At 43.6% G+C, this 25,765-nt stretch overlaps 1 protein-coding gene across 2 annotated transcripts in view; it reads right to left on the minus strand.

The window, feature by feature from the left end:
• Positions 1–25,765, minus strand: part of RYK (receptor like tyrosine kinase) — a 53,819-nt gene that overhangs the window by 18,797 nt on the left and 9,257 nt on the right. The window contains exons 2-9 of one of the 2 annotated variants that reach the window (XM_021541446.3): positions 17,599–17,720; positions 15,812–15,911; positions 15,358–15,492; positions 13,073–13,129; positions 12,275–12,419; positions 8,372–8,472; positions 5,382–5,507; positions 2,900–2,986 (exon numbers count right to left, since the gene is read on the minus strand). In XM_021541446.3, coding sequence (XP_021397121.3) covers positions 2,900–2,986; positions 5,382–5,507; positions 8,372–8,472; positions 12,275–12,419; positions 13,073–13,129; positions 15,358–15,492; positions 15,812–15,911; positions 17,599–17,720 — 873 coding nt within the window. Of the gene's footprint in view, positions 1–2,899; positions 2,987–5,381; positions 5,516–8,370; positions 8,473–12,274; positions 12,420–13,072; positions 13,130–15,357; positions 15,493–15,811; positions 15,912–17,598; positions 17,721–25,765 lie in introns of both variants that reach the window. The other variant, XM_077785603.2, reaches the window with a different exon arrangement.

The raw sequence follows: 25,765 nt of genomic DNA on the forward strand, positions 1-25,765 counted from the left end.
ACGGGGAAAGAATACAGGGAAGAGACAAAATGACAAGGTTGCAGCCACTCTCCCTCCAGAGCAGGAAATGCCCACAGATATAACTATTGCCTGATGAGGACAACAGCCACAACTCACCTTGCCCAGCACAAGGAATGGGAAAACTGGCAGCACATTCCCCCTGTCCACATTATTGGAAATAACCCCTCTTAAAAGGGTATGGATGCTGTAGTACACTGACAGCTGAAGGAGGGGCACATGAAAAGAGATTCATTATGACAGGCACTTAGGGCATGACTTTTCTTCATGGATTTTCATTCAGAAACCACTCCTTGAACAGCACAGCCTTGACACCTGCCCACATGGCACAGAGCTCTTCTAACAGCCAACAAATCCAAGCTCTAAGCCAATCTGTAATACTTGTTGGGCTGGGGAGGTTCAGCCTAGAGAAGAAAATTTTCCAATGACACCTTTCTGTGGCTTGTGGATTGTAAGAAAGACTGCAACAGACTTTTGATCACTGTTTGCAGGGACAGGACAAGGGGCAATGTTAAACAGGAAAAGGACAGATTTACATTTGACAAAAGGAAGACAATATTTTAAAATTTATTTATTTATTCTTCCCTGTGAGGTCAGACACTAGCACAGGCTGCCCAGAAAAGCTGTGGCTGCCCCTGGATTCTTGGAAGTGTTCAAGGCCAGGTTGAACAAGGCTTGGAGCAACCTGGAATAGTGGAAGGTGTTCCTGCCCATGGCAGGGGTGGGAACAGATGGGCTTTAAGGTCCTGTCCAACCTAAACCATTCTGGGATTCTAGGATTCTCTTGAAATTCCAGGTTTAAAGCCGTAACAAATCCCCTTCAGTTTCTTAAGCACTGATCCTGGTGAGAAAAAAGAAGTGTCTTTTCTCTCAAGGAGGTTATTCTTCCTCACAGTACCTACTCAAAGAACCTCACTGCACATTTTCCAAAGATCTGGGATACTCCACCCCCACTCCCCATTGTTTCCAGACATTTGGGGCATCACTGGACTTCATTTTATCACTTTCAGAGTGCACCTCTGGGTTAAACAAGGCAGTTCTGGAGCAGCTCACACTTTTGGGAAGGGATAATTTAACTCCACAGACAAAGTGTCTATTTTCCATGACCCTCAGGCTTTATTGCCTTCAGCAGAGAGATACTTAAGTCAGTTTAATGGTTCTCATACCCATCAAGATTTTATGGTCCTCCCCTGCTTCTGCTTGTGCCAGAACAGCAGTGTGTGTGTGGCCACAGAATGACTGAGATCAAGGAAAAACTCTGGTTACAGGAGAATTTTTGCAGGTTTTTTCTTCCAACCAGATCCAATTCCCAACTTATTACATGTCCCAGCCACACACAGAGCAATCACAGCCCGGATGTGAAAATGAAGCTGAGTAACATCAGCACTGCAAGTGAGCTGCTGTGAGGAGGGGATGAGGGGATGTTACAGGTTCTTTTCCTTGCAAAATTCTGCTGCCCAAGCCCAAGTATCAGCAAAACCTACTCTACACTTTTTACACACAGGTCCTTTTTAATGCTGGGAAATTCTCTACAGTGACCCTACAAATGCCATCACTCCCTGAGGACCACGCTCCAGTTCACTGCAGTGAGTCCCTCCCTGCAAAGGGAAGAGCTTATTCCTATAGGACACAAATGTGTCACAGACACAAGCCACTGTAAGGGACAAGTATGGATTTAGGAGTGCATTGGAAGTCCCATTTTGGAAAAGCAATTCAATAAGAGGTCATGGGAGGCAGCTAAATTAAGATCACTTTTGACAAATGTTATGTTGTTTAATCCAATGCTATAAAAAGTAGCTCGCGTGCCAAGGGCTACGTTTTTCAGAACTATTATTAAATAAGAGCCAAGAAAATAACAAAAGATAGAACTGTTTGGCAGGGAAAGGGAACAGAAGAGGGCAGAATTCAGAAACTGTTCCCAAAATACTGGAAAGAAGCAAATTTTTTGGTTTTTAAATAAGAGAAGCCCGGCTGGGAGAACAGGGGGTGTTCACCTGGAGAAGAGAAGGCACCAGGGAGAACTTAGAGCCCCCACAAGGGGCTCCAGGAGAGCTGGAGAGGGAATTGAGAGTTGAAATTATTATAGATGCTTATTTTTTTTTTGCAAGAAAAAAATTAAAGGAATTGCCAAATGAAAAACCAAAGGCAATGAGACACCCAACTGAAATGACAAAAATAAGTGAATAAGTGGTAAAACAACCACTGTACTGGGAATTTGACAAAAAAGAGAACTTGTGATGATTGCAGAGGAAGGGATAGATGTTGGCTACATTAAAAATAACGATACATGTAGGATACTTGTAATATACACATGGAATACATGTGACAGACATGTAGGACATTTACAATTTTTTCACATACACCCAACCTTGCTCCTTAAGTCTACTGCCCCCATTTCAAGGTATTTCCTGAACACAGGTGCTGTATTTGGATAAATTCAGTTCTAAATGCCAGTTCTCACACTTCAGTTGCAAAGCTTAAGGAAGGCAGAAACTATGCCCTGTCTTTTGAACAGCCATGTATTTGTAAAGGGTTTTTAAGATACATTTCAGCAATTTGTAGGGGACAAGGCTTTGCAGGGGACAAGGCTCTGACTGGGAAGACAATGTCATTCTGGAGAAAAAAAAACAATATAATTTTTTACTTAGAAGAATAACAAACAGAAGTATTCAAGGGTGATGACTGGAGGCACTGGTGGAGAACACATGCATTTTTCTTCCATATAAGATTGCTGTTCTCTGTGGCATCCCAGCTGCCTTTGCTTTTCATCATTTACATATTTTGGGGAGAAGGGGGTTGTTGTAAAGCCAGGTTTGGCACCCTCAGCCTGCAGCACGGTTCGAACACCTGCACACAAACCCGCTCCTTCATGCAAACATACCTTTAACGGTTTTGACAAAAACTTGTTTCTCTTTACTGGGGTCTTTTTCTTCTATTAGAATTCCATGGAAAATGCGCCCAAACGTGCCTAGGAAGAGAACATCCAATCAGTAAAATGTGGTTAAGAACCACTGATAACATTAGGAGTATCTTAAGCAAACAGTACCTTTCACACCAGAAAGGGAGGAATGCCTGCAGTTAAAGTGTCTCCAAACCCTATAAAGTCACCAAGTGAGAACCCAACTGTTCTCCAGCATGAGGGGGATTCACAACTACAGGCAGCAATGCTGAAGTTTTACATAAATAAAACTCAAGGGGAAAAGCATGAGAGTGAACTAGTGGTAGCAGCAGAGCCCAGTGAAATTAAATATCAACATGATGATGGGTTTATTTGTAGCACTTCAGTCAACTCCCTGCATTAAGAACTCCAGTTCTTAATTCACAAGGAAACAGCAATTCTGGCTAGCCAGCACACAGGGAAACAGCCAGCATCCCATTATTCACAAGTTTCACCTCAGCTGGAAGGTGCTGGGTTTGTTTGGGGGTCATTCAGACTCTCCAGCATTTTTCCATTCACAAGCTGTTCCTGATGCTACTGCAGAAGGAGAAGCCACTCTGAGAAGCTGGGCTGAGAACAACTGATAACACACAGAGATTTAATTGGTTTTTACTGCTCACCTTGGCAACACTTTTCTGCACCAAGGTGTGCATCATCTCCACAGAGTCTATTCCAAAATAACAGACCCTTCCCAAGGATTCCCCCTGCCTGACTAGGCTGAAACATCTTTGACAGTATGAAATAGAGGTCTTATTTGTTTCTAAATACCTTCAACAGGGGCAGTGCAACACTTCTGTCACCTACCCTGGGGCTGCAAGGAAGCCCTGCATGACAGGGGTCTTCAAATTGCGATTTCACTAAGCACCAGCTGAACTTAGGAGACTCTCAGGCAACTACAACACCCTGAATTACTTAACAGCAACTAAATTCCTCCTGTCTTGGTTCTTGAAGACTTCTAGAAAGTGCCTAAGTATATATTTCCAAAATGTAAAAGCAGGTGAAGTTATGGAAGCTACGTGAAGTTTATAATGAATCTGTGGCCAAGATCTGTAAAAAAAGTTCCATGCATGCGTTTACTTTATCCCCTTCTTCCCCACTGAAGCTCTTTTGTTCTTCAATGGCAGAGACTCAACACCACTATGATCCTGAACTAAAACTGGCCAGGTCTTCTAAGTCCTGTGACATGGGGATGTGCCACTTGGGGACGTAAGTGAAATTGGCATTGCTTGGGGAGTGTTTGGACTCGATGACCTCAAAGGGCTTTTCTAACCTCAACGACTCTGTGCTTAACTTTTGAAGGTTCTGACTCAAAGTAACAGCTGGAGGCTAAGAAACAAGATCTCAGGATTGACTGGGTCCAAACTGCATTCAACAGCTCCTTATGCCTCATTCTGGCAGAACAGGGCAGCTCTGCCACCAAACATCTGAAGTGTTGCTGGGGCACTGAGTCACTTCTAGTCATGGGTGACTCCCAACATCCCAGCCCCAGGCAGTCCAGAGGAGCACAAAGCACATCCCACATGCCAAGGAAGGCTTTTGCAGAGCTCACACTGGAAGTGAGCATGGAGCTGCCACCCCAGAGTTTCAGAGGCACACACTGAACAAGAATGGGAACATCCTCCACTGCTGCTCAGACTAATACAAAGCATTCTGCCTCCAAAGGATGATTGTCTCCAATCTCCAGCTTCAGGAAGTTTGATTTCTCATGAAACAGAGACTTTAAATTGCAGCAATAAAGGTGAATGACAAAGAAAACTAAATATTTAAGCCTATTTTCCAAATTCAGTGTCAACAAGAATCAATTAATGTTATGCATGAACACTTTCAAAGTGCACAGTAAACAAAGAGTGAACAATTCATGAACTGGATGATCCCTGTGGTCCTTCCAACTCAGGATATTCCATGAAAACAACCAGGTAGTCTCTGAATCCTTTATATCAGGGCTGTAAATGTTGCATCTGCCAATTAGATTTCTAAAGCAAAGTTATCAAACTGAGACATCAAATTTGGACAACTGAAGTCTTTCTGGGCTTTGGGTTGGTTTTGTTTTGATTTTTATGCTGTTAAGAGCAGCTGTCCTGTAGGAACTCCCAAAAGTGAGTTACCTTGGCACTGAATCTGGAGTGATTACCCTTCCCCTCAGTCACCCATCATTTCAGGGAGCAGGTTATTACGACAGGCAAGCTCAATGACTTAATGAGCACGCCTGGTTGCTCCCACAGCCTAATTAATTCTGGAAGCTACTTTCCCCACCCCCACACCCCAAATGCAAACATAGCTCATCATTCCTCCCATCCACCAAAGCTATGAAGATCAGAAACACCATCCGTGAATGCTTTCAGAAAAGTCTGTAAATAAATTTCCATATATTTGTATTTATATATCTACAGCATGTAGGAATGAAGTGTCTGAGTGCTGTAAATACCTTCTTGGAGCACGTCTTTGAGGGTGATCCTCTCCCTGGAGATGGCTATGTCCTTCACTTTAGCTTTAGCCTCCATAAGAGTGACACTTTTCAGATCATTCTTCTCTATCCGTAATGTGGGATAACCTGAGGAGCCAGCAGAGCCAAACAATCCAACATAAATACCCTTGGAATGAGAACAGGCATAGGGCTTCACCTCTGACCACCTATGGCTCCACACACAAGGGAGCAGCACCATCATAAATATCTGATATATTCATTTAAAAAAGATGATAGTATTTAGCAATGAAAAATACAAGAATAATCATCTGCAGGGAAAGAAATTACACAGAAATTCTCTGTAGTGTCATGCAAACAACTTTTATTATTCACTCCGGGTGAAGGAAACTCCTGTACTGAAGGTGATCAACACTGCACTGCCCTCATGAGGAGGAAATAGACTGCTGGAAAACTCAGAGCTGGGAAGATGCCCTACACCAGCAGGACATTAATAAATTACCAGTGCCCTCTTCTGGCACTTCCAGATATCTGGATACAACAGGAGAGTCAGAAAACCTGGAATATTTTTGTACATGTGCGTGAATTATTAGAGAAATCTAGAGAATTACCCTGATAATACTTTCTTCAAAATGTAAATGCTACTGAAAACAAAATTATGCAACTGTGAAATTATGAAGAATGTCAATCCTGCTTTTTTCACACATCCAACCTTTTATTTTCTTCTCCTAATTTTCACCATTTTCAGTGCTACTGGGGGTGTCTCAAAGCAGGTAAGAGACACTGTGAAGCAAGGGCTGCCCCCAGCAAACAGGTGCCACTTGGGCACAGTGGCCACCACACTGGGCAGGGTCAGGAGGGCTGAAGCACCACCCTGGGCTTGGTCCCCTGCCCTTGGCCAGAGGATTCTGGAGGACAACATTCCAGCAACTGGAACTCAGCAAAATTAATAAAATAGTTTTGTTTGAAAAGCCAGATAAAAAGCCTGAGGTTGACAGGACATCAGCAGCTCAGCCTGAGCTGGGATAAGACACAGAGGGGCTGGAACATGTCCAGGGAAGGGAACAAATCTGGGGAAGGGGCTGGAGCACCAGGAGAGGCTGAGGGAGCTGGAAAGGGGCTCAGCCTGGAGAAAAGGAGGCTCAGGGGAACCTTGTGGCTCTGCACAACTCCTGACAGGAGGGGACAGCTGGGGGGGTTTGGGCTCTGCTCCCAGGGAACAGGGACAGGACAAGGGGAAACGACCTCAAACTGTGCCATGGAAGGTTCAGATTGATCATGAGGGAAAATTCCACTTCCCAAAGCATTGTCCAGCCCTGGCACAGCTGCCCAGCTAGTGGAGATCCCACCCCTGGAGAAAGTTAAAAGCCATGTGGCACCTGGGGACATGCTGAGGGAACAGCTGAACTTAATGATCTGGGAGGGCTTTTCCAACCTAAATGATTCTGTGATTCTAAGAGATAGAAAATTAAAAGGCTGGGAAGGGACTCAGGTGACAAGAGGGAAACCAGCTCTAGAATAATTTTCAGGATAAGTCTTCCAAATTCTGTAAAAAGGAATTTTTTTAACATTTCATACATTAAATTTTTACAAGCCTGTTTTTAAATGAATGCTTATACCAAATACATTTTAAAGGCAGCTTTTAGCAAGGGAAAGATGAACTCAGATGACAAATAAGATTTTTGGGTGTTTTTTTGGTTGGGTTTTTTTTTAAGGGACAACCCAGAACAGGAAAATACAGTACAATTTAGAAGTGAGTCCCAAATGTCTCCCAGAGGTGCAGTTCAGCCTCAGGGAAACAACTGCTTCTACGCATGGGGAGATAAAAAGGAGGGCTGAGAGTAATGATGATCTTTGTGATGTGCTCCCTCATGATGGCCCAGTCACTATCACCAAATGCCATCAGAGGACAATGGAAGAGACTTTGGGGTCTTATTAGTTGATCTAAAAAAAAACCCCATGGGTGTGCCTATACTGGTCACCTTCCCTCCAGCTGCAACAGTCCCTTCCCTGGAGCAGGGCTGGCTGGGATAGCCCTCCACCACACAATAATTTGAGGAGTAAAAATTCCACAGGTAATAAATACATCCTTAACTACAGAATTAACTCAGAATACAGCTGAGAGCACTTGGTCTGCTCAACTTGGAGGAAACTGAGAGACCTGATCCCAGTCTACAGCTCCTCCCAAGGGACAGCTCTGAGCTCTTCTCTCTGTGACCAGGGACAGGAGGATCCCAGGGAACAGCTGGAGCTGTGTCGGGGGAGTTTAGGTTGGATACCAGGGGAAGGTTCTTCCCTCAGAGGGTGCTGGGCACTGCCCAAGCTCCCCAGGGAATGGGCACTGCCCCAGGGCTGCCATAGCTCCAGGAGCATTTGGACAACAATCTCAGGGATGCACATGCTGGGATTGTTGGGGTGTCTGTGCAGGGCCAGGAGTTGGACTGGATGATCCCTGTGGGTCCCTTCCAGCTGGGATATTCTGTGATTCTGTGGTACCAGTTACCAGGTCAGTATCTAAACTGCTGTCACCCTTCCTTTCCTCTCACTGCTCTCTTCAGCTGTTTTGTATCACTTCAAGCAAAGATGTAAGCAACAGGAGATGACCAGAATAACACAACCATCAGCATTCATGCACGTGGCATCACCTGCTTTGGTAACTGATCCCAGGGCTGGGTGGATACATCCTGTTCTCTCTCCTCTGCTTGGACTGCAGGAGACAGGCTCTTCCCAGTGTAAAACACAGGTACTTCACAGCTACTGGTGAAGCCTGGCTGGCTGACTGCTCTGAACAAACCAAGGGACAAACAGAGTCTCATGCTCATACCCCTCACATCCCCCCGAACTCACTCCTGACTACGGCGTGGCTGGATCAAACACGCGCTGTGTGAATTCAAGAAGCAAAGTGACAGAGCCAGAGAATTCTTGGTGTTCTTCTCTTGCACTTGCCACCAAAGCAGGGTGGCAGGAGGGTCTGTGCTTAGACTAACACTTACTGGTTACTGGCGTGGCGTTGTTGGGCGTGTCAGCCCGCAGGTACTGCGTCGTCTGCGTGGAGGGCTGCGACAGCCCCTGCGAGCTGCTGCTGTCGCTGATGCTGTGGGGAAACAAAAATGCAGATCAGCATCACTGCTTGCCACTCCAACACATTCCAAATTAACCTGTCGAGGTCAAAATCAGATTTTCCAGGCAAGACTTTAAAAGAGGAGAGTTTTGAAGTCTCTCACACATGAGAATGTATTTCAGGTGACTCAAAAATCTTGGCACTAAGCATGAACAGCTTCCCCCTATTTGCTTTCCAGAACTTCTCTATCTTCCCACTTCTCTCACTTTGGAATAATCAAAGTGACAAAACATTCCTTGCCAGAACCATCCTGTCATACCAAGAACAGCTCTTACATTCCAGGAAAGATTTGCACACATTTCTCATGGCACCGATGTCCCACTCGGACAAGGGCTCTATTCTACAGCCCAAACTGCTCTACCCTACTTTGTCACTCCCCTCCTTAGGGATACCTGTTGCCTCTTCCAGCATCACCTAAGATGTGCTTTTTGAGATGCTTTCTTGGGGCAGAGGGCAGAGTATCCATGAAACAGGTAAACCACAGCCTAAACCACAGCAGGCTGACTTCTGTCTTATTTTCACAGTCAAAACCCTACAAAAAGGGCTTTTGCAGCTGTAGTGGACCAAAACCCCTGTTAGCAGGTAAGATGGCAGGGCCAGAAGTTCTTTTGTAGTTCTTCCCCTCCAACCACATACAAATGTCCCCTCTTTGATCCAACCTCAACTTTTCCACTGCTGACTGTAATTGGGAGGACAAAGAGGAAACTGGTTTGGGATACAACCTCTGCTTTGCCAAATTATCAACATTTAAGGTTTCTTGGGCAGGCCAGCCACCCCTATAGGATTGTCAGACATGGCTAGTAATGCCCTCCAGGCCCACTGCTTCCTTTAAAAAACAGAAATCCAAGTCCACTCTTCCCCATTACAGCCTAGTCATGGATGAACCCACTGATTTTTTTCTCTGAAGCAGAATCTACTGAATCTCACAACACAAACTTACTCATTTATAGCTGGCCTCAATCTCTCCCTGGAACATTTTTTTTACAGTTATTCCCACATTCCCTGCCTTCAAGGTACAGGGCTCCAGCACAGCATTTAGCAGGAGCCTAAGAGCCACAGATGCTGATCTAGCTGCTCCCCTTTAACTTCCTTCAGAGTTTTTGAATGACTGATCTTTGGTGCTGGCAATTACTGCTTATTTGAACTGCTCCTACTATTGCATCCATGAGCTCCCTCAGTATGATCCACTCTGCAGCGAGCTCCCCAGGAAGGAGAATCTTGGCACAGTCACCACATCAAACACCAAGGCACAACTTGCATTTCCTTTTCTCGCTCTGGCTGGAAACTCCTTTTGTAACCTGATCACCCACTAGCCCTGCGGATTCCTTTGGCTGGAGGCAAGTGTGAGGAAGGAATTATTCTTTTAATGCCTGTTGCAAGATTGAAAAACTCTCTTTTGGGTTGGCTTCATTCTGGTTTTTAGGTTTAACTCACTTCCTGAGCTTCCTCACTTGCCTATTCTGTCAGCTATTTGAACGATGCCTTCTTGCTTTAATGACTCCCATTATCCTGCTGTTAAGCCATGCCAACTTTCCTTGGCACTTTTCCAGTGCCTTCGCTGGGAGGTTTGCAGCATTTGCTGTGGACTTCCAATACAATGTTCCCAAAGAATCCATGTGCAGCCTGTAAACTCGGCTTGAGCTTCCAGTTAACAGCCCTCCTTGGTTTTATTTAGTTCTGGGGGTTGAAATTAAGAGCACCAGTGGGTTTTCCAGGCTCTGCTGCTCCTGGGAGGTCGTTAACCCTAATGACATTGTCATATTTCATTCAGGAACCTTTTACAGAAACAGTTTGAGATTATTATTCACAACCAAATCAAGAATTCTTGCTTCCCTCGGTGAGTTTGTTCAAAACAAACCCCACACCTCCTGATTCTCAGGTACACGTTGCTTCTGTCACACCTTTGCTCTGGCACTGCCTGAGCAGCAGCTTTTACACAGCAGCACATCTACAGTTCTACCAGGTCATGCACCTTCAGGCTCAAAAAATAAGTCAACACATGGTGCTTGAAGAGCTAAACCCCAGGAGCTGCACAAATTTCCTAAAATTACTCAGTGGTCTGGGTTGAAAGAGACCTCTAAGATCATCTCATTCCAAACTCTTTCCGCAGACAGGGAAAGCCCCCTGAATTTATCAGAATTTGTCAGTAGGATATACAATGATTCAGAGCAAATTATTTACACCTGCAAACCACAAAGGACTAACATGAGATGGATTTTTAGCTTTATCTCCACAGAAAATAAGTTGGCTTTTTAGGATTTTTACTTTGTATCTCCACAGAAAACCAGTGCAATGGAGTACAGGGGAGGACATCTGATCACACTGCTGGGCTGGACACCTCAAAGCCTCACACATGACACTATCCCCTACTATAAATAGAATCCTTTCTGAATTAAAGCAAACTGCACATCCTTTAACACCTTCAGCTGATTAAAACCCCTCCATCAGACAACCAGGCAGAAAGGAATTGAGGAAGGCTGACAAGTTCATTTGGTTACAATTGAGAAACCACCATGCAGTGGCACTGCCAAAGCCACATGGGCTGGGGACACCAGGAGAGGGAATGGCAGGGAGAAAACTGAAAGGAACAGATGAATGGATGAAAAGGAGGATGAAAAAGATAAAGCTACTCGACAAGGCTGCAGGCAGCACAGAAGCAGTTCAAGACATCCTTTAGTTCAAGATATCCTTTCACAGGGGTGACCACCCACAAGCTGTTTTCCAAAGGATCCAGTTTCACACAGCCTGCTCCTGAACAGTTGCATCTGATGCAGGCTGTTCACACAGCCTCAGTCCACCTGCTTTTCCAGCCTCCCTTCTCCTCAGTGTTTAATCCCCACTCCAATGCCCTTGGACTCACGTTACAACTCCATTTTCCATGCATGTGCTACGTTTCTTCTGGATTGGAAATGTATTTGAGAGAGCCCAACACTGCCAGTTTTATAACCAAGCAGTTGTAATGTTCAGACTATATCCTAAGGCTGAACTGAATACTGGAAAATCAATCCAAGTAGGGAAAACTGAAATTCATTCTCCTGCAGGTGTCAGTAAAACCCAAGTGTTTTCATTCTAAAAAAACCACCATGCAAAAGTATGGAATTATTTGTGTGGGAGGGGACCTTAAAGCTCATCCAATCCCACCCCCTGCCATGAGCAGGGACACCTTCCACTAGCCCAGGTTGCTCCAAGCCCTGTCCAACCTGGCCTTGGACACTTCCAGGGATCCAGGGGCAGCCACAGCTTCTCTGGGCACCTCCCTCCCAGGGAAGAATTTCTTCCCAATATCCCATCTAAAGTAAAATAAAGGTCAAAACTCTCTGGCAGTGGAAAGCCATTCCTCCTTGTCTTGGCATTCCAGGCCCTTGTCCAGGAGCCCCTTTAGGCACTGAAAGGGGCTTTAAGGTCTCCCTGGAGCCTTCTCTCCAGTATGAACACCCCCAGCTCTCCCAGGCTGCCTTTCCAGTGTGCCCAAGTCAATTTTTCCTTCAATCCTGACAATCTTTGCAGATCTGATTTTGTCTGAATCTTTCCACTCTACACAAATATTCTGGGAAAGCCTGAACAACCCTTCCACCTCATAAGCAGCAGAGCACCTGCAACTGCTGCCTATCCGCAGCACAGCTCTCACCTCAACCCCACACAGGCAATATCTACTACAGCTTGCCACTGAGAGCAGAAATTGCAAACTACCACAGAGTGCTCATTTTGAGACTGAACTCCCACTAATCTGAGTAGATATGTCCCAAAACCACACTGGGAAAGCTTGAACACATACCTGTCATCCAACTCTATCCTTTTCATGCTGTGGAGGTGCAAGACAGCCAGGATTATTGCCACCAGGAATATCACAGCACAGCACACACCCACACTGATATAGAACACACGGGTCGAAGTGGTGGGAGCAGCATTTACAGGATCGACTGCAACAGATGTGGAAAGTTACTGAACCCTGCTCAGAAAGGAGAAAAATCAACAAAAAAACCCCAAACAAAACCCCCAAGAAACAACATTTTGTTAGTTATGGCAACACAAGCAGAGGGGCTGGAGGCAGGGAGAGGCAGCAGCCTCAGCCACCCCAAATGTTCTATAGGGTATCCTGGAGAACAACTACCTTGGAAAGAGACAGTGGGAGGTAAAGAGAGCACTGAGCACTCTTTTCCACTGCTTTCCAACAGCATTTTGGCAAAAATACTTCTGTTCTGGGTATTATGGAGCCATAGTCAGCCAACGATATTTCCAGCTAGAAGAGGTGGAAGGAAACTACCTCATTCTATTCCTTCAATAGTGATAAATTGAAACAGCAAACCAGACAGATCCTAAGGTCAAGAAAATAGATCAGAGTCATGTACAGAAACCAGAGCCCCTAAGATGTGATACAAAAGTTGTTACAAGACTTGGAATAGGGTTTTTTCCTCTTCACCAGTTAAAACAATTAATTAACAAAAACCCACTCCAACACTGGGTATAGTACAGACTACCTGGGGACTGTTTTCATAGGGAAAGCTGTGGAATCAAAGCACATAAAAAGTTATTCAGTTTTTAAACCCCAAGTTGTACATTCAAGATTACTTACAGATAGCCTTGCTGCTGTTTTTATCAGCTGTTGGAGATTTGACTTCTGGTTCAAGCTCTAAAGAGATGAGAGAAAGCCATTAAGTTTGGAGTACATTTATTATTGCAGCCCTTCACATTGCCTCAAGTATGCAAAAACAGAGCTGCTTTTCCAAAAAGAAGAGGTGATTCAAGGACTACAGCAATCCCTAAATTTCCATTTAAATACCTAACCAGGTAGAATTAAAATCACACTGAAACACACAGGTCAGGTATTTCACCACTGACACACATGTCCAGGGAGGCAAAGCTTGAACCCACTGAATCCTTGTAAAACCCTGCAGCTTGTCCAAGGCCCAAAACAGCAGAAAGAAGAGGTGCAGAGAATGTGTTTGCTAAGGCACTAAACAAAGACCTCACAGAATCAGTTCCTACAGGAGAGAAAATCATTGCTGGGATGTTCAGTCAAGACTACCCTGATCATTTGGAGGAAACCCTGTCTCCAGTCTAATGTTGCTCATCCTAGGGAGTGGTCAGAGATGCAACCACAGGCATTGTGCCTTCTCGGCTGATGCCAGGCAGGAGTCACAGAGTTAAAAGGGAAGGATGGAAGAGGCGATGTTCATTTAAATACTCATAAATATGCAAATCAGAAGGCAGGAGGACAACACAGTTCATGTGAGTAGCAGTCCTTTACAAAGTGGGTAAATCTTCATTTAGCATACTCTGAGTCTCATTACCAAGAGGAGCAGTGCAAACCTGGGGAATGAATGCAGGAGATGCCTCCAGATTAACCCCCCCTCCCCACCCCGAGGATCTGCAGGCAGCTGAGGGATTCCCATGGATTTCTGCAGCTGCACAGGCACAGTCCCACTTGCACCCCCCCCTTCCTGCCCTCAGTTGTGTCCAACGCAGCACAGCCCCTTCCCACTCCTTGTTAAGCCTGTGCAGCTTAGGAAAAAGTAATCCAAGGAAGGGAAAAAATCAGAGTTTTTCTTTTTTATCCTCCTTTTTTGAACTTGAGGAGGAACTGTCAGGAATGCCCTGAGCAAAACCACTAGCAAGTTCCTGCATATTCCTAATTTATGCATTAAATTCAATCAGAAACCCCGTATGCTCTACACCCATCAACACGCACCAAACAAAACCATTTTTTGTTTTTATGAGCCTGCAGAAGTGAGATCTCTGTATGCACCACTTCTGATGGTTGAGGCAGTGGCTCTGTCTCACCCCACAGTGAACTGTGTGGTGCTTCTGGAAAGCTCCATCCCACATCCACAGCTCAGTAAGCTGTGAATGGCTTAGCAGGGCTGACTTCCCCCACTTGGAGTATTTGACAAAATACAGGAAAACATGAAATAAAGGTGAAAACATCAACATTATCAGTCAGACCTCCATTTTACTAGAAGGAGATACACACTTTGAATTAAGAGTGGTCTTCCTGAAGCCTGATGCAAGGAATAGAGTATCCCAATGTTATGTGCTACAAGGCATGGCTGGCTCTTCCACACACACCTTCCCTGAGCTCATCCTTTGATATTTATACTCAAGAAATGTGATAAACCCCTCTTTGGAAAGTCAGCTACCACCCTCAAAGGCTCCAGGTAAGCTGGACAGAGGCAGGAGGAGCATGCAAAGAGTAGGTGGCAATCCCCAAATACTGCCTAGGAGTGGCATTTTTAAGGAGGGCACAGCTCTTGGGATTCTCCAAAAGAATCTTATTCTGATGCCTATGAAAATACTAGAAAATCCTAGGAAAATTCTAGGTAGCAGCAACAGTAAACAGGAACAATCCAAGAATAAATTATACTTGCAGATTCCCAAGTGGTAACACAGAAGAGTCAATTTAGGATTTCCAAAATCTGGATTATCTCCAAAGATCATTTTGTACTTCACATCTAACAGACTAACACCTCCTACAATCACTAAACAGCCATTTTTATCACAATTTATAAACTAAGTAGATTTTATTGCTAATTTTTAGAACAATTTGAATTCTCATAATGTGTCAATTTTGAGGGTACTGATTTCCTCTTTCCAAACAGAGAGAAAATAGTTTTTGTTACATATTTATTAAAAGGTCAGTCAGTGCAGTGGAACTCTTGGGGAAAGTTGTTCATTCACCAGCTTCTGCTTCAACCAAAAGTCCTCATTCCTCTCTGAAAGGCAGAATTTTACCTGGTTTCTTCCAATCCTCCCCAAAACTCACTCTGTTACTCCTGTCCTGGATCATACACCATCCTACTCCCTTTTCCTAGCATACTTAAACAGTAAAAGCTTTAAAACATCTGAAACTTAATCTCTTACTTTTGTAGCACATTTTCCTTCGTTTGAAATTTAAAACTGTGATGTTTTTTGAGGAATTTATTGTTAAGTTGAGCTGCATCAGGATTGTGACGTCGGAGTCGAGTCTGCCGGTGCAGGAGAGTTCGACACGGAACACTGTGAACACAACACAGGGGTTACAGGGGAGTGGGACATCCTCGGACTCTGAGATGAGAGAACATTTCAATCTTTTTTTGAGATTATGTTTATGAAGTACATTGTAAACATCATAAATTGTCACATTATAAAGAACTCGATAGTATGAAATGCTATTTTAGTCTTCACGCCTCATCACTTCAGCCATCAGAGCATTAAAGGACATGGATTTTAAATTTATTTTTGTCAATTTTATTAAGTGTTCACAGGTCACTAGAACTGCATTTGTGGCTAAATGACCATTATTCATCCATGAGCTGGATGGGGGTGGGGAGTTTACCTGAGAGGGTGCGAGGAACTTCTCCTTGTAGAGAAATGTTGGCCTGGGGCAGGGCCATAGCCATGGGATCATGGACCTGAAATCCCAGTTTATACTCAACCTGTAACAACAGTTGGAAGACAGAAAACACATCAATAATCTGTCTAGGAGTGTAAGGAAATAAAACATCCCTTTTCATAATTCTTGACAATAAAAACACATACATTATTTTCAAGGAGTGCTGGTAATTTTAGGCATTCATAGTCCAAGTTTCTTATGTGACATTTTAGTATCAAGACTTCTGTGACAGTTCAAATTAAGAAAGCCAAAACAGAAGCTACTCTCAAAATCATTCCTTAAAATCTGGGGCAGAATTCAGAGTGCTTGAATTAAAAAAAAAAAAAAAATCCCTCACAAACCTCACTCAATGATATGTTTAAACTTACTTGTTCAAAAGTCACTTTGTTTAAGCTGCTAAAATTCAAAAAATTTCCCCTCCCACAGTCAGTTTTACAAACAAAATTGCTTAGAAATAGTTTAGTCAACTGTAGTCAAGACTTTGTTTCCACTTAAGAAGCTGACTCTGCAAACATTCACTCAAGAAAAAGTACACTATATACTCTAAGTCATAAGCTCCTCTTGGAAATTCATCCTCCCTCTCCACTCTCAGCTGAATTCATTTGTTTGACTTTGTCCCAGTAGTTAGTTTTTTCCCCCTTTTTAAAACATAATATGGTTCATTTCTGTTATCAATTTATTTTTCAGTCAAGATGCCAAGGGAAGAGACACAACCTGAGCTCCTCCAAGTCACACCACACCAACTTAGAGTGGAAGATGCCGAGGGGTGGAACCCCAGGAATGGGAAGCAGGGCTACACAAGCTCCAAAATTCCTCCTCAAAATTCAGTCAGGCCCAAGGAAATACAGGACAGGGCCAGTGATGCAGGGAGCCTCAGCTGAAGCTGTGACAAGGGAACTCCTCTCAAATGACAAGTGACTGAACTGCCACTGTGCATGTGGAATATGGGATCAGGGCTGGCTGGCACTCGACCCAACTCCACTGCAGGCCAAAAGTCACTCCTCTTAACAAGTTACACCTCAAAGGGAAGAACAATGGCAGGAGGAATCTTCAGGACTTGCACTAGTGGAGCTGTTTAATACTACTGCTCCTGCTTGCAGCCTTTCCTGCTTAAGGGGAGAGGAACAACCATCATTTAAGAACAGAATGAACATCTGGCAGAGACTAAACAGATCATTTCATATATGAAAATAAATTGTTAAGTAACTGGAAATGCTTCAGAATGTAAGAGCATATGCAATCTCTCTGACAGCTGCTGCTGCATGCTCCAGGCACAGTGATTAAGTGACATAAAAAGCCTTTCCATTTAATCAGGGCTCAGTAAAAACATACTGGATGCTGCTTTTATAGACTCTTCTTGTCTCCAAGCATATGTTTCTAGAAATCTCTACAACAATTGTTCTACATATCATTTCCAGAGGCTTCAGCTCATGGCTGCCCTTCTGTGTGTCCAATGCACCAAGGGAAGAGATTCCACAGCCAGTGGCTTGTATGCATACATGGACCTTGCCAGGAGCAAGAAGTATAAAATGCTTTGAAATAAGTGCTTCAACTTTCTAAAATAAGGACGTACGCCATCTTAACTTATTGCCTGCAGTCATACAAGTATTTTGCACCTTGCATATGCTATTTTTTTCAAAGAAAAAAGCCATTAAATTATAGCAGTGGGTATTCACCAAGCAGAACAGCTCATGTCTCGAGTACCCGGAGCAGAAGTCATGCCTGCTCACCTTGGATTTGGCATGCCAGGTGAAGTGGAGATTGTTGGTCTCGCTGGGTATTAGGAGATTGAAGGACAAGGCATAGTGATTAACCACATCATTCCTCACGTAAGACAACTCTGCATCCAGACCTGTAAGAAGAAAGAGTAAGACAGAAAAGAACAGGACCAAAGACATTGGAACAAGCAACTTTCAGGACCACCAGCTCCACTTATATCTGCATGTTTAAGCAAACACTTCCTCCAGTCCCTAAATTCCAAGGTAGGTTTGGAGACCAAGGCTCACAGCCAGCAGCTCTCACAGAGGGCTCCAAAGCCTTACAAAGCAGTCACTTCAGAGTGGTGCCACAGCCTAAGGAACAGGTAAAAGCTGGAATGTAATGGAAGGAAAAACAACTTTTCATACAAACATCCAGGAGAGTTATTACAGGCTCTCCTGAACATCCCCTGTTCTGCTTCTGGGAGTCACTCAGATACATTCATTTTATTTACAACTGTGTTCACTCAAACCAAACTGCTCTGGATTATCTATCAATTAATCACAGGTAATTCCCTCTGGAATAGCTCATTTCTTGAGCCCTAAACACCTAGGAAGTATGGAATTAGTTTCAAGGTAATTAGATCACAGAATCACAGAATGGTTTGGATTTAAAGCCCCTGCCATGGGCAGGGACACCTTCCACTATTGCAGGTTGTTCCAAGCCCTGTCCAACCTGGCCTTGAACACTTCCAGGGATCCATGGGCAGCCACAGCTTCTCTGGGCAACCTATGCCAGGCCTAACCACCCTCACAGGGAACATTTTCTTCCTAATATCTAATGTAAATCCCTCTTTTACAGTTTAAAGCTATTCCCCCTTGTCCAATCACTGTCTGCTTGTGTAAAAAGCTGGTCCTCCTCATAGAGAGTGAGAGGTGACATTTGTACACCCAGCAATACCAACATTTTGTGTTAACCCTTTGCTCTCTGAACATTTAAGTACACCTAGAGACCTGAAAACCCCACAAAAGTATTCATGTCAGGCCACTAAGGTGCATTTTCCCCTGTAAGACACAGCCTCTGATATTATAAACACTGCAGCTGCTGTTACTTTTTGTGGCACAGGATCCAGGGTCACGCTGAACACAGGGCAGGACCTGCAGCAATTAGTGGCAGGGTAAGCACTGCTTCCCTGCAGGGGTAAAATTAATCCCAGCTCCATATCCTCGGACAAAACCACACTGGATTTCAGTCAGTACCATTTGGCCTTGTCTCATACAGCTCATCCTCTTGTGCTCCCACTTAAATGCTATCGAGGCTCTTGGACATGCCAGGAGAACAATGGGGTAAATCAGACATTGAAAATTCCACACTGAGAGAACAGAGCTCAAATCAGTCACAGTACAAATGGGAATGGAGATAGCAGATTCTGGGATGCCTCCTCATGGCCTGCCAGGACCTAAAGGGGGTTTTTAAAAAACAGGAAGACATTTTTCAAAGTGAGATAGTGACAGGATGAGGGGAAATGGTTTAAAACCAGAAGAGGAGAGATTTAGATGGGATATTAGGAAGAAACTCTTCCCCTGTGAGGGTGCTGAGGCCCTGGCACAGGGTGTCCAGAGAAGCTGTGGCTGCCCCAGCCCTGGAAGTGTTCCAGGCCAGGTTGGATGGGGTTTGGAGGAACCTAGGATAGTGGAAGGAAGCTAACCATTTAACTGTATAGATAAGCTGCATTTGAAGAAAGGGAGCATCAGCTCAAGAGAAGTACTTCCTCCTCTTCAATGCAAAAACTGGGTACAGATCAGTAACAAAGTGATATTTTCTCTTATTTCAGAGCTTGATTTAATCCACCTTGTTTCCACAAGGTACAAAAGAGCAGACGAAACATTCCTCTTCATTTTTGTTGCTGTTAACCACTTTTATTCCCTGCTGGCTCATCAGGGTCCCAAAACTTAACCAAAACCCCACAGCTTAATCACAGGTACTAGGGATGGCGATGGGGAAAACCCCCAAGACTGGATGCATGAAAGGAATCAAGCTAATGGAGTAATCCCAGGGAGAAATTATCTCACATGAGATGTTGAGCAGAAAAAGATGCAGGTGCTGCTCTAAGTGTTTAATGTAAACAGCCCGAGACAGTCCTTGTACACATAGTCCCTATTTCCACTTAAAAATAAATGGGAAATGCAAAAACATATCCACCAGCAAAAGAGGGAGGAGGGGGAAGTCCACACAGCTCCAGAAAAAAAACCCTAAATTTTGAAAACACATAAAAGCAACAGCAAACTTCAAAAAATCCCTGCCTGGATCATTCTTACATGTCTACATGTTTATACATGAAACCCAACTCAGAGTGAGCAAACACAGGAGTGTGAAGAGCTCACAACCATCAGACACTTGGCATTAGATCCAGTCAAGATGGGAAGGTTTAAAGGCAGAACCTTCATTCAAATGAACACCATTAAGTACAAATAATTTTAAAAATTAGGGAAACAATGTGAAACAATGCAGCTGGAACAAGGAAGCTGCCTCTGGAATAAAGAAAAGCTTCTCTTGTTGATAAATGGCCCAGCAACCAGAGATTCACAGAAACATTTCAGAATTTTAGGATGATAATCCTTGATTTAATAGAAACATTGTAGAGAAACTAGTCATTGTAATCAAATGGTTACACAGCAATAAAATTGCCTATTGCAAAAAGCAATAAGCATTCATAAAAGTAATATAAAATGCAATCCTAACTGAAGCTGTCAGAAGTATTTGATGTGCAGTATCATCCAAACATGTACAAAACCAAGTTACCCTACAGAAAATCAAACCTCTAATAGTGGTACAACACTGAGTAATTTCATTTTATAGGACACTAATGTTTTGTGCCTGTACTGCCAGAAAAAACTCCACACTAATAGGAGACACTAATTATATGAACTTCACAAGCAAAATCTAAGAGCTGCATGAGAATCAAATGTTGTGTTCAAAATACTATGCTTCAACACTGGCATAGAGAAATAATTCCAGAGGTTTTGTACTACAACTCTGAATTCCTAAAAAAAAGGCAGAAGATTGTCTGGCTCAGAGTCCTGCTCCCATCGGGGAGCTAAAGAAACTGCTTAGGGAAGGATTCAAAGCACAGTGACACTTTACCAGCAGATCCTCTGTGATTCCAGTGTTTGTGGGTCACCAATTTCAGGAAGTTCCTCAAAAAGGCTGAAGTGGGACCTTTTAAAAGGGGCTGGAGTGCCAGGATGAGGGGGAATGGCTTCACACTGCCAGTGTGCAGGGTTAGATGGGATATTGGGAAGGAATTCTCTGTGAGGGTGTTGGGGCCCTGGAATAGTGTCCCAAGGCCAGGCTGGATGAGGCTTGGAGCACCCTGGCTTAATGGAATGTGTCTCTGCCCATGGCAGGGGGTGGGACTGGATGGGCTTTAAGGTCTCTTCCAACCCAAACCCTTCCATGATTCTGTGATTAAACTCACAGGCAGTATCTCCCAACTGCTTCTCACCAGATAGTTTTTCTCCCAGGAATCTGGGTCAGTGTTTTCTCCAAGCCTGGAAACTGGATATACCCTTAGGAAATGCCAGTGTTTCAATACTGTACAGTAATTTCCCCTTTTAAGCATATCAACGGTTAAAATATTTCCCCTCTAGAACATCTTTTCCCATCAGTGAACTCAGACAAAATTCCTTTTCCCATGCACAGCTAAGAACCAGGGTCCTCCCCAGACAAGCAAGCTCCCATCTCCCCACCTCCAATCCACCACAAGACAGATCTGCTTCCAGACCATCCTTCCATTTCTAATTTTTCACCCCCTCTCTACCTCCCCAACTCAATCCTGAATTCCCCAAGCACTGTCTGTATAATTTATCTCAATCAGGCAAGCAAAACACAAGAACTTTGCAGCTGAACCTGCCAGTGAGAAAAAGGCCCAGCCTGTGCTGCAGGCAGGCAGCCAGGCAGGCGTGTTCTGCAGCCACCGGGGAGCCCAGTGCTGATCCCAGGAGCTGCAGCACGTTGCAGCCAGAGGGGAAGGCATGGCCAGGTCAGGAATCACACAGGGCACTGCAGAGAACAGCAGTGAGAGCCAGAGCCGTGGTTCTCTGATGGGGTGTGGGACCCGAGTCTCACCATGACAGCTGAACTCAGAACTGCTTTAATTCTGCATTTCCCCCTTTTCCTTCAGCCTTGCAAACTTACACATGCCTGGCAACATTCCTTATTTAAGCCTTCAGCAAGTCACATGCAAGGAGAGAAAACATGTCAGGAAACAGTCCTCGGTGAGTTTAACTCCCTAGTTAGTGAGGATGCCCAGGATCACACCACGTGGAAGGTGAGACTGCAGCAGCACTTAGATGGAGCTTACACTAAAACAGTCCTGTGACTTCATCAGATACTCTAAGGTTTTTCCAAAGCATGCTTTGGACACAGGTAGCTTAGAAAAATGGCACCAAATGAAGCAGGTCACTGCCAAAACACAGGATAAAGCAGAAACCTCAACATTGCACTTTTTTAGTGTAAATCTCTTTGAAACTCAGCAGCAGCATAAGATGCACCAGCTGAAATAGCAAGTTGCAAAGGAAAAGAGAAATAACTTCTAGTTTCTCAGTTTTTTTGGATTTCAAAAATGTTCAGTAAACTACTAAACTTCAACCTTACTGGTAGAGGAAAGGGAAAATGTAATTCTGCAATATGCTGGGTTCCTCTGAAGGTGTTAAATTCTTCCTTTGCATTAAGTAGGGCAAATCCAAGATGGATTTAATGGTTTGTGTCCTAAATGGAATAACAAAAGGAGAAAACAGGTGGCTCTAGGAGGAAAATACAGATGCAATACAAACAGCTACAGGAAATGGGCAGCTCCTCAATCATTTTCTAGGCAAAGTCGCAAAACATAAAGAGATAGAGAGCCTTACAAAGAAATATCACAAAATGCAGAGGAAGAAAAGCAGCTTCTATTGGTTTAAGCAGAATATTGGTGATCAATGCTGACCAGTTTGAAAAGCTGGGTTGCAGCTTTGCTTTGGCAAAGCTCCCTAAACAAGTCCATATGCAGACAAGGCACAGCACGGGAGGATCTGGTTTCTCCTTACTTGGACTTGACTAACCTACACCAGCACACATGAGATCAGTTCAGAGCAATGCTCTGCTGGATTTTGAGGCAAAACCACCAATCTTTTACCCAGGCAACCTCTAAATCTCGTTATTAATTTCCCCATCTTTGTACTTTGGGCACAGACTTGAAAGAATAAATTAAAGTTGAAGGCAAACAAAAAGGTAAATTTAAGCAGCAGGAGAAAGTCTGTCATTATTTGCACTGTTTAACATAACAAAGCATCTGAAGAAGCTCAGAAAGGAAGGGGAGAGGCCAACTTTTATTCCTAGATGCCAAGGATGCTGGGCAGCCCTTGTGTTCATGACAAAATTGAATCATGTCTGTCTAGCAGCCTAACAAAACACTTCTTTTCAAATATCCTTGTGCAAATGCAGTTTAGCTTCAACTCTTTTTTTTTTTTTTTTTCATTTTAAGCACAATATACAAAAGAAACTTGCCTCTGCCGCCATGGGTAAATTTTATTTTATTTTTATGAAGTAAATCTATCCTGCAACATGCACCAGTACTAACATGTTCTTAGAAATGACAGCAGCACTTAGGAGTCTCTTACCTGGGGTTACATTTAATCACTTCATATCTCCATAACATAATTCTGGCAGATTTTGTCTTAAATGGGGAGATCCAAAATGAGTGTGCAATGCAAGAGTTTCCTATTAGACTAGAACTAGAATATTGCAAAAAGCAGCATTTCATTAAAAGCAGTCTGGTAACAATAGCTGACAATTATCTGTCCAGTGGCTCCCCAGCAGAGAAATGACTGAAATTGGGGGTTGTTTTCTTAATGCTCTAGTCTGTAATTTAAAAGAGTTTCTTCATCAGCAGCTGAGAAGTCTCTGCAGTGTGACATCAAACCACCACAGCCCACCCAGAGCAGAGCCACTCCTGATCCTGACTCACAGCCACTGAAACCAATTAAAGGGAAGATTTACGCAGTTCAGTGAGTTATGCTCTTTATATAAATATTTTATTTGTTCTATTATGTACTCCAGAGAATAAGGCCTCTGCTCCTGAGCTGCTCATCTGGATCAGTCCTCTGGCCACAACAGAAATCTCCACACCAGGGTGAACACTCATGTGAAAGAGCACAAACCCCAAGGTTCAACACCCCTCCAACATCAACCCCCTCCCAAGCTTGCTCATCCCATAAACACATGGGATAAACACACTGGATTCTCCCAGCACTGGACAACTTACCTTGCTGAAAAAGACAGCTTCTTTTTACTTCAATTTTCCTTTCACTAAAAGTGCACCCTAAGTCTGAAACATTGACTTTAAATGACTTTGCTAGTTTTGCAGCAGGTTCTGCAAATGTCCACTGGAAAACACAGCCCAAACACAGAAAAATGAAATGCAACTGCAGAATTAAAAATCAGCTCTTGACTACTGAAACTTCCTTTTTTCAAAGGGTATGTAAAACATGTTCCCAGAGCAAGTCTTATTAGTTTGAATGTACTTAATTAATTCAATAATCAGCTTTGCCCAGGGCTGAAACTACAGCTGGGAATTCAAAGATACAGGGAAAAAAATGCAAACTGATCAACATGGATTGATTTAGTTTAGAAAATAGGAAACTACTGGGAACACAACACTAAGCCTCTGAAAATACTGACACACAGAAAACTACTTATATCATATTTCTGCATATCCAGTGTATACAACAACAAAGTGAACTTTGCTTTAATAAAACAAGTAACTGACACCTGCATTTTTACTTAAGCTTTCCACATAGCTACAGTCTGTCAGAGTTGTTGGTCAGGATTTTGGGCTGAAATAATTGTTTTTAAACGCCTTACACGTTGGTAGTCTGTGGAAAAGATGACTGATGAAAAATAAAGCAGGGCAAAACCAAGTTAAACCTTCAGCAATATGGAGATGATGAAGAAGCAGCTTTTCAGTCTCCTAACAGGGGCACCAGGGACTGTCAAAGGATGGCGATCAGTGTCAAGCTAAAGACAAAGCAGCAGCACAAACCCAGCAATACTCACACCTCTGCAAGCTCACCCAATTCCAAGGAGCAGCAGCAGAGGGAACGTGGGCCGTGGTTATTTGTTACCTGGGCAGAGTGAACTTCTCATGAGCTGGAGGGGGAATACAACGTGTAAGGCATTCAATTTGAGGAAATACCCAACATAACTTCGAGGCGATTAATGCACCCTTGAAAACCGACCAAGACTCCTCGGCAGGAGCTCTTAGCAAGAAGCTTCCCAACATCCAGCAAATGGGAGAAAAACCTCTTAGCTGAAAGCTCTCATTAAGTCCTTGTGAATCTTCACAGGCAGTTAACCCCCAATTCACCTCATTGATACTGTTAAATACAATTTGCAAATTCAACACCCCAAGCAAATGGGATTTTTTCCACTGAAAAGCCTTGTGGAAAGGCAGAGGGAAGACTTCTTCACTTCCACAGGAAGAAGCTCCCCTAGGAGATGCCACCTGCTGAAGTACAATCAATATTTAACTCAATCCATACTAAATAGAAGATATTTATTGTTCCTATGACCATCTGCTTACCCTTTGTCTCTGAACAGCAACAACTACATTTCAACCACCTGCTTGCTCTTCTTGCCTTCACCTAAAGAAAAAAAATCTCCACTATTCTGCTAGGTAGGATATAAAGATCCCTGTAGAAACAGCTAAATGACCATTCTTAATAGGGGCAGGGGAAAAACCCAAATCAAAACCACGTATCTCACCTCACAGCAAAATGCAAGTGGACTCTGCTCCTGAGAACACCCTTCTAAATGAAATTTGGCCATTGCAAGAGAAAAAAAAAAAAAAGAAAACCTAGAAAACTCACCAAACAGCAGCCACATTGCTGTTAATAGGCAGGATGGTGCACATGAGTTACCTGAAGCACTGATTCCAAAGGAAAAATGCAGCAGAGATGCACAAAATGGATACTTGAAGGCAGAGGCAAATTAGTGGCAAGGACCTACAAAGAGGGCAAGGGGAAATGGGACAAGTGGGAATAGGAATGGTACAGGGTTGGAAGCAACTGAAAGGAAACTCAGTAATACAAAAAAAATAAATCTAACTTAAAGGAAAAATATAAAAACTTTATTCTTAGGTGTACTTATGAAATAAATTTA

This window comes from Lonchura striata, chromosome 9 (assembly GCF_050655825.1).
Source record: "Lonchura striata isolate lonStrDom1 chromosome 9, ASM5065582v1, whole genome shotgun sequence".
NCBI classification, from domain to species: domain Eukaryota; kingdom Metazoa; phylum Chordata; class Aves; order Passeriformes; family Estrildidae; genus Lonchura; species Lonchura striata.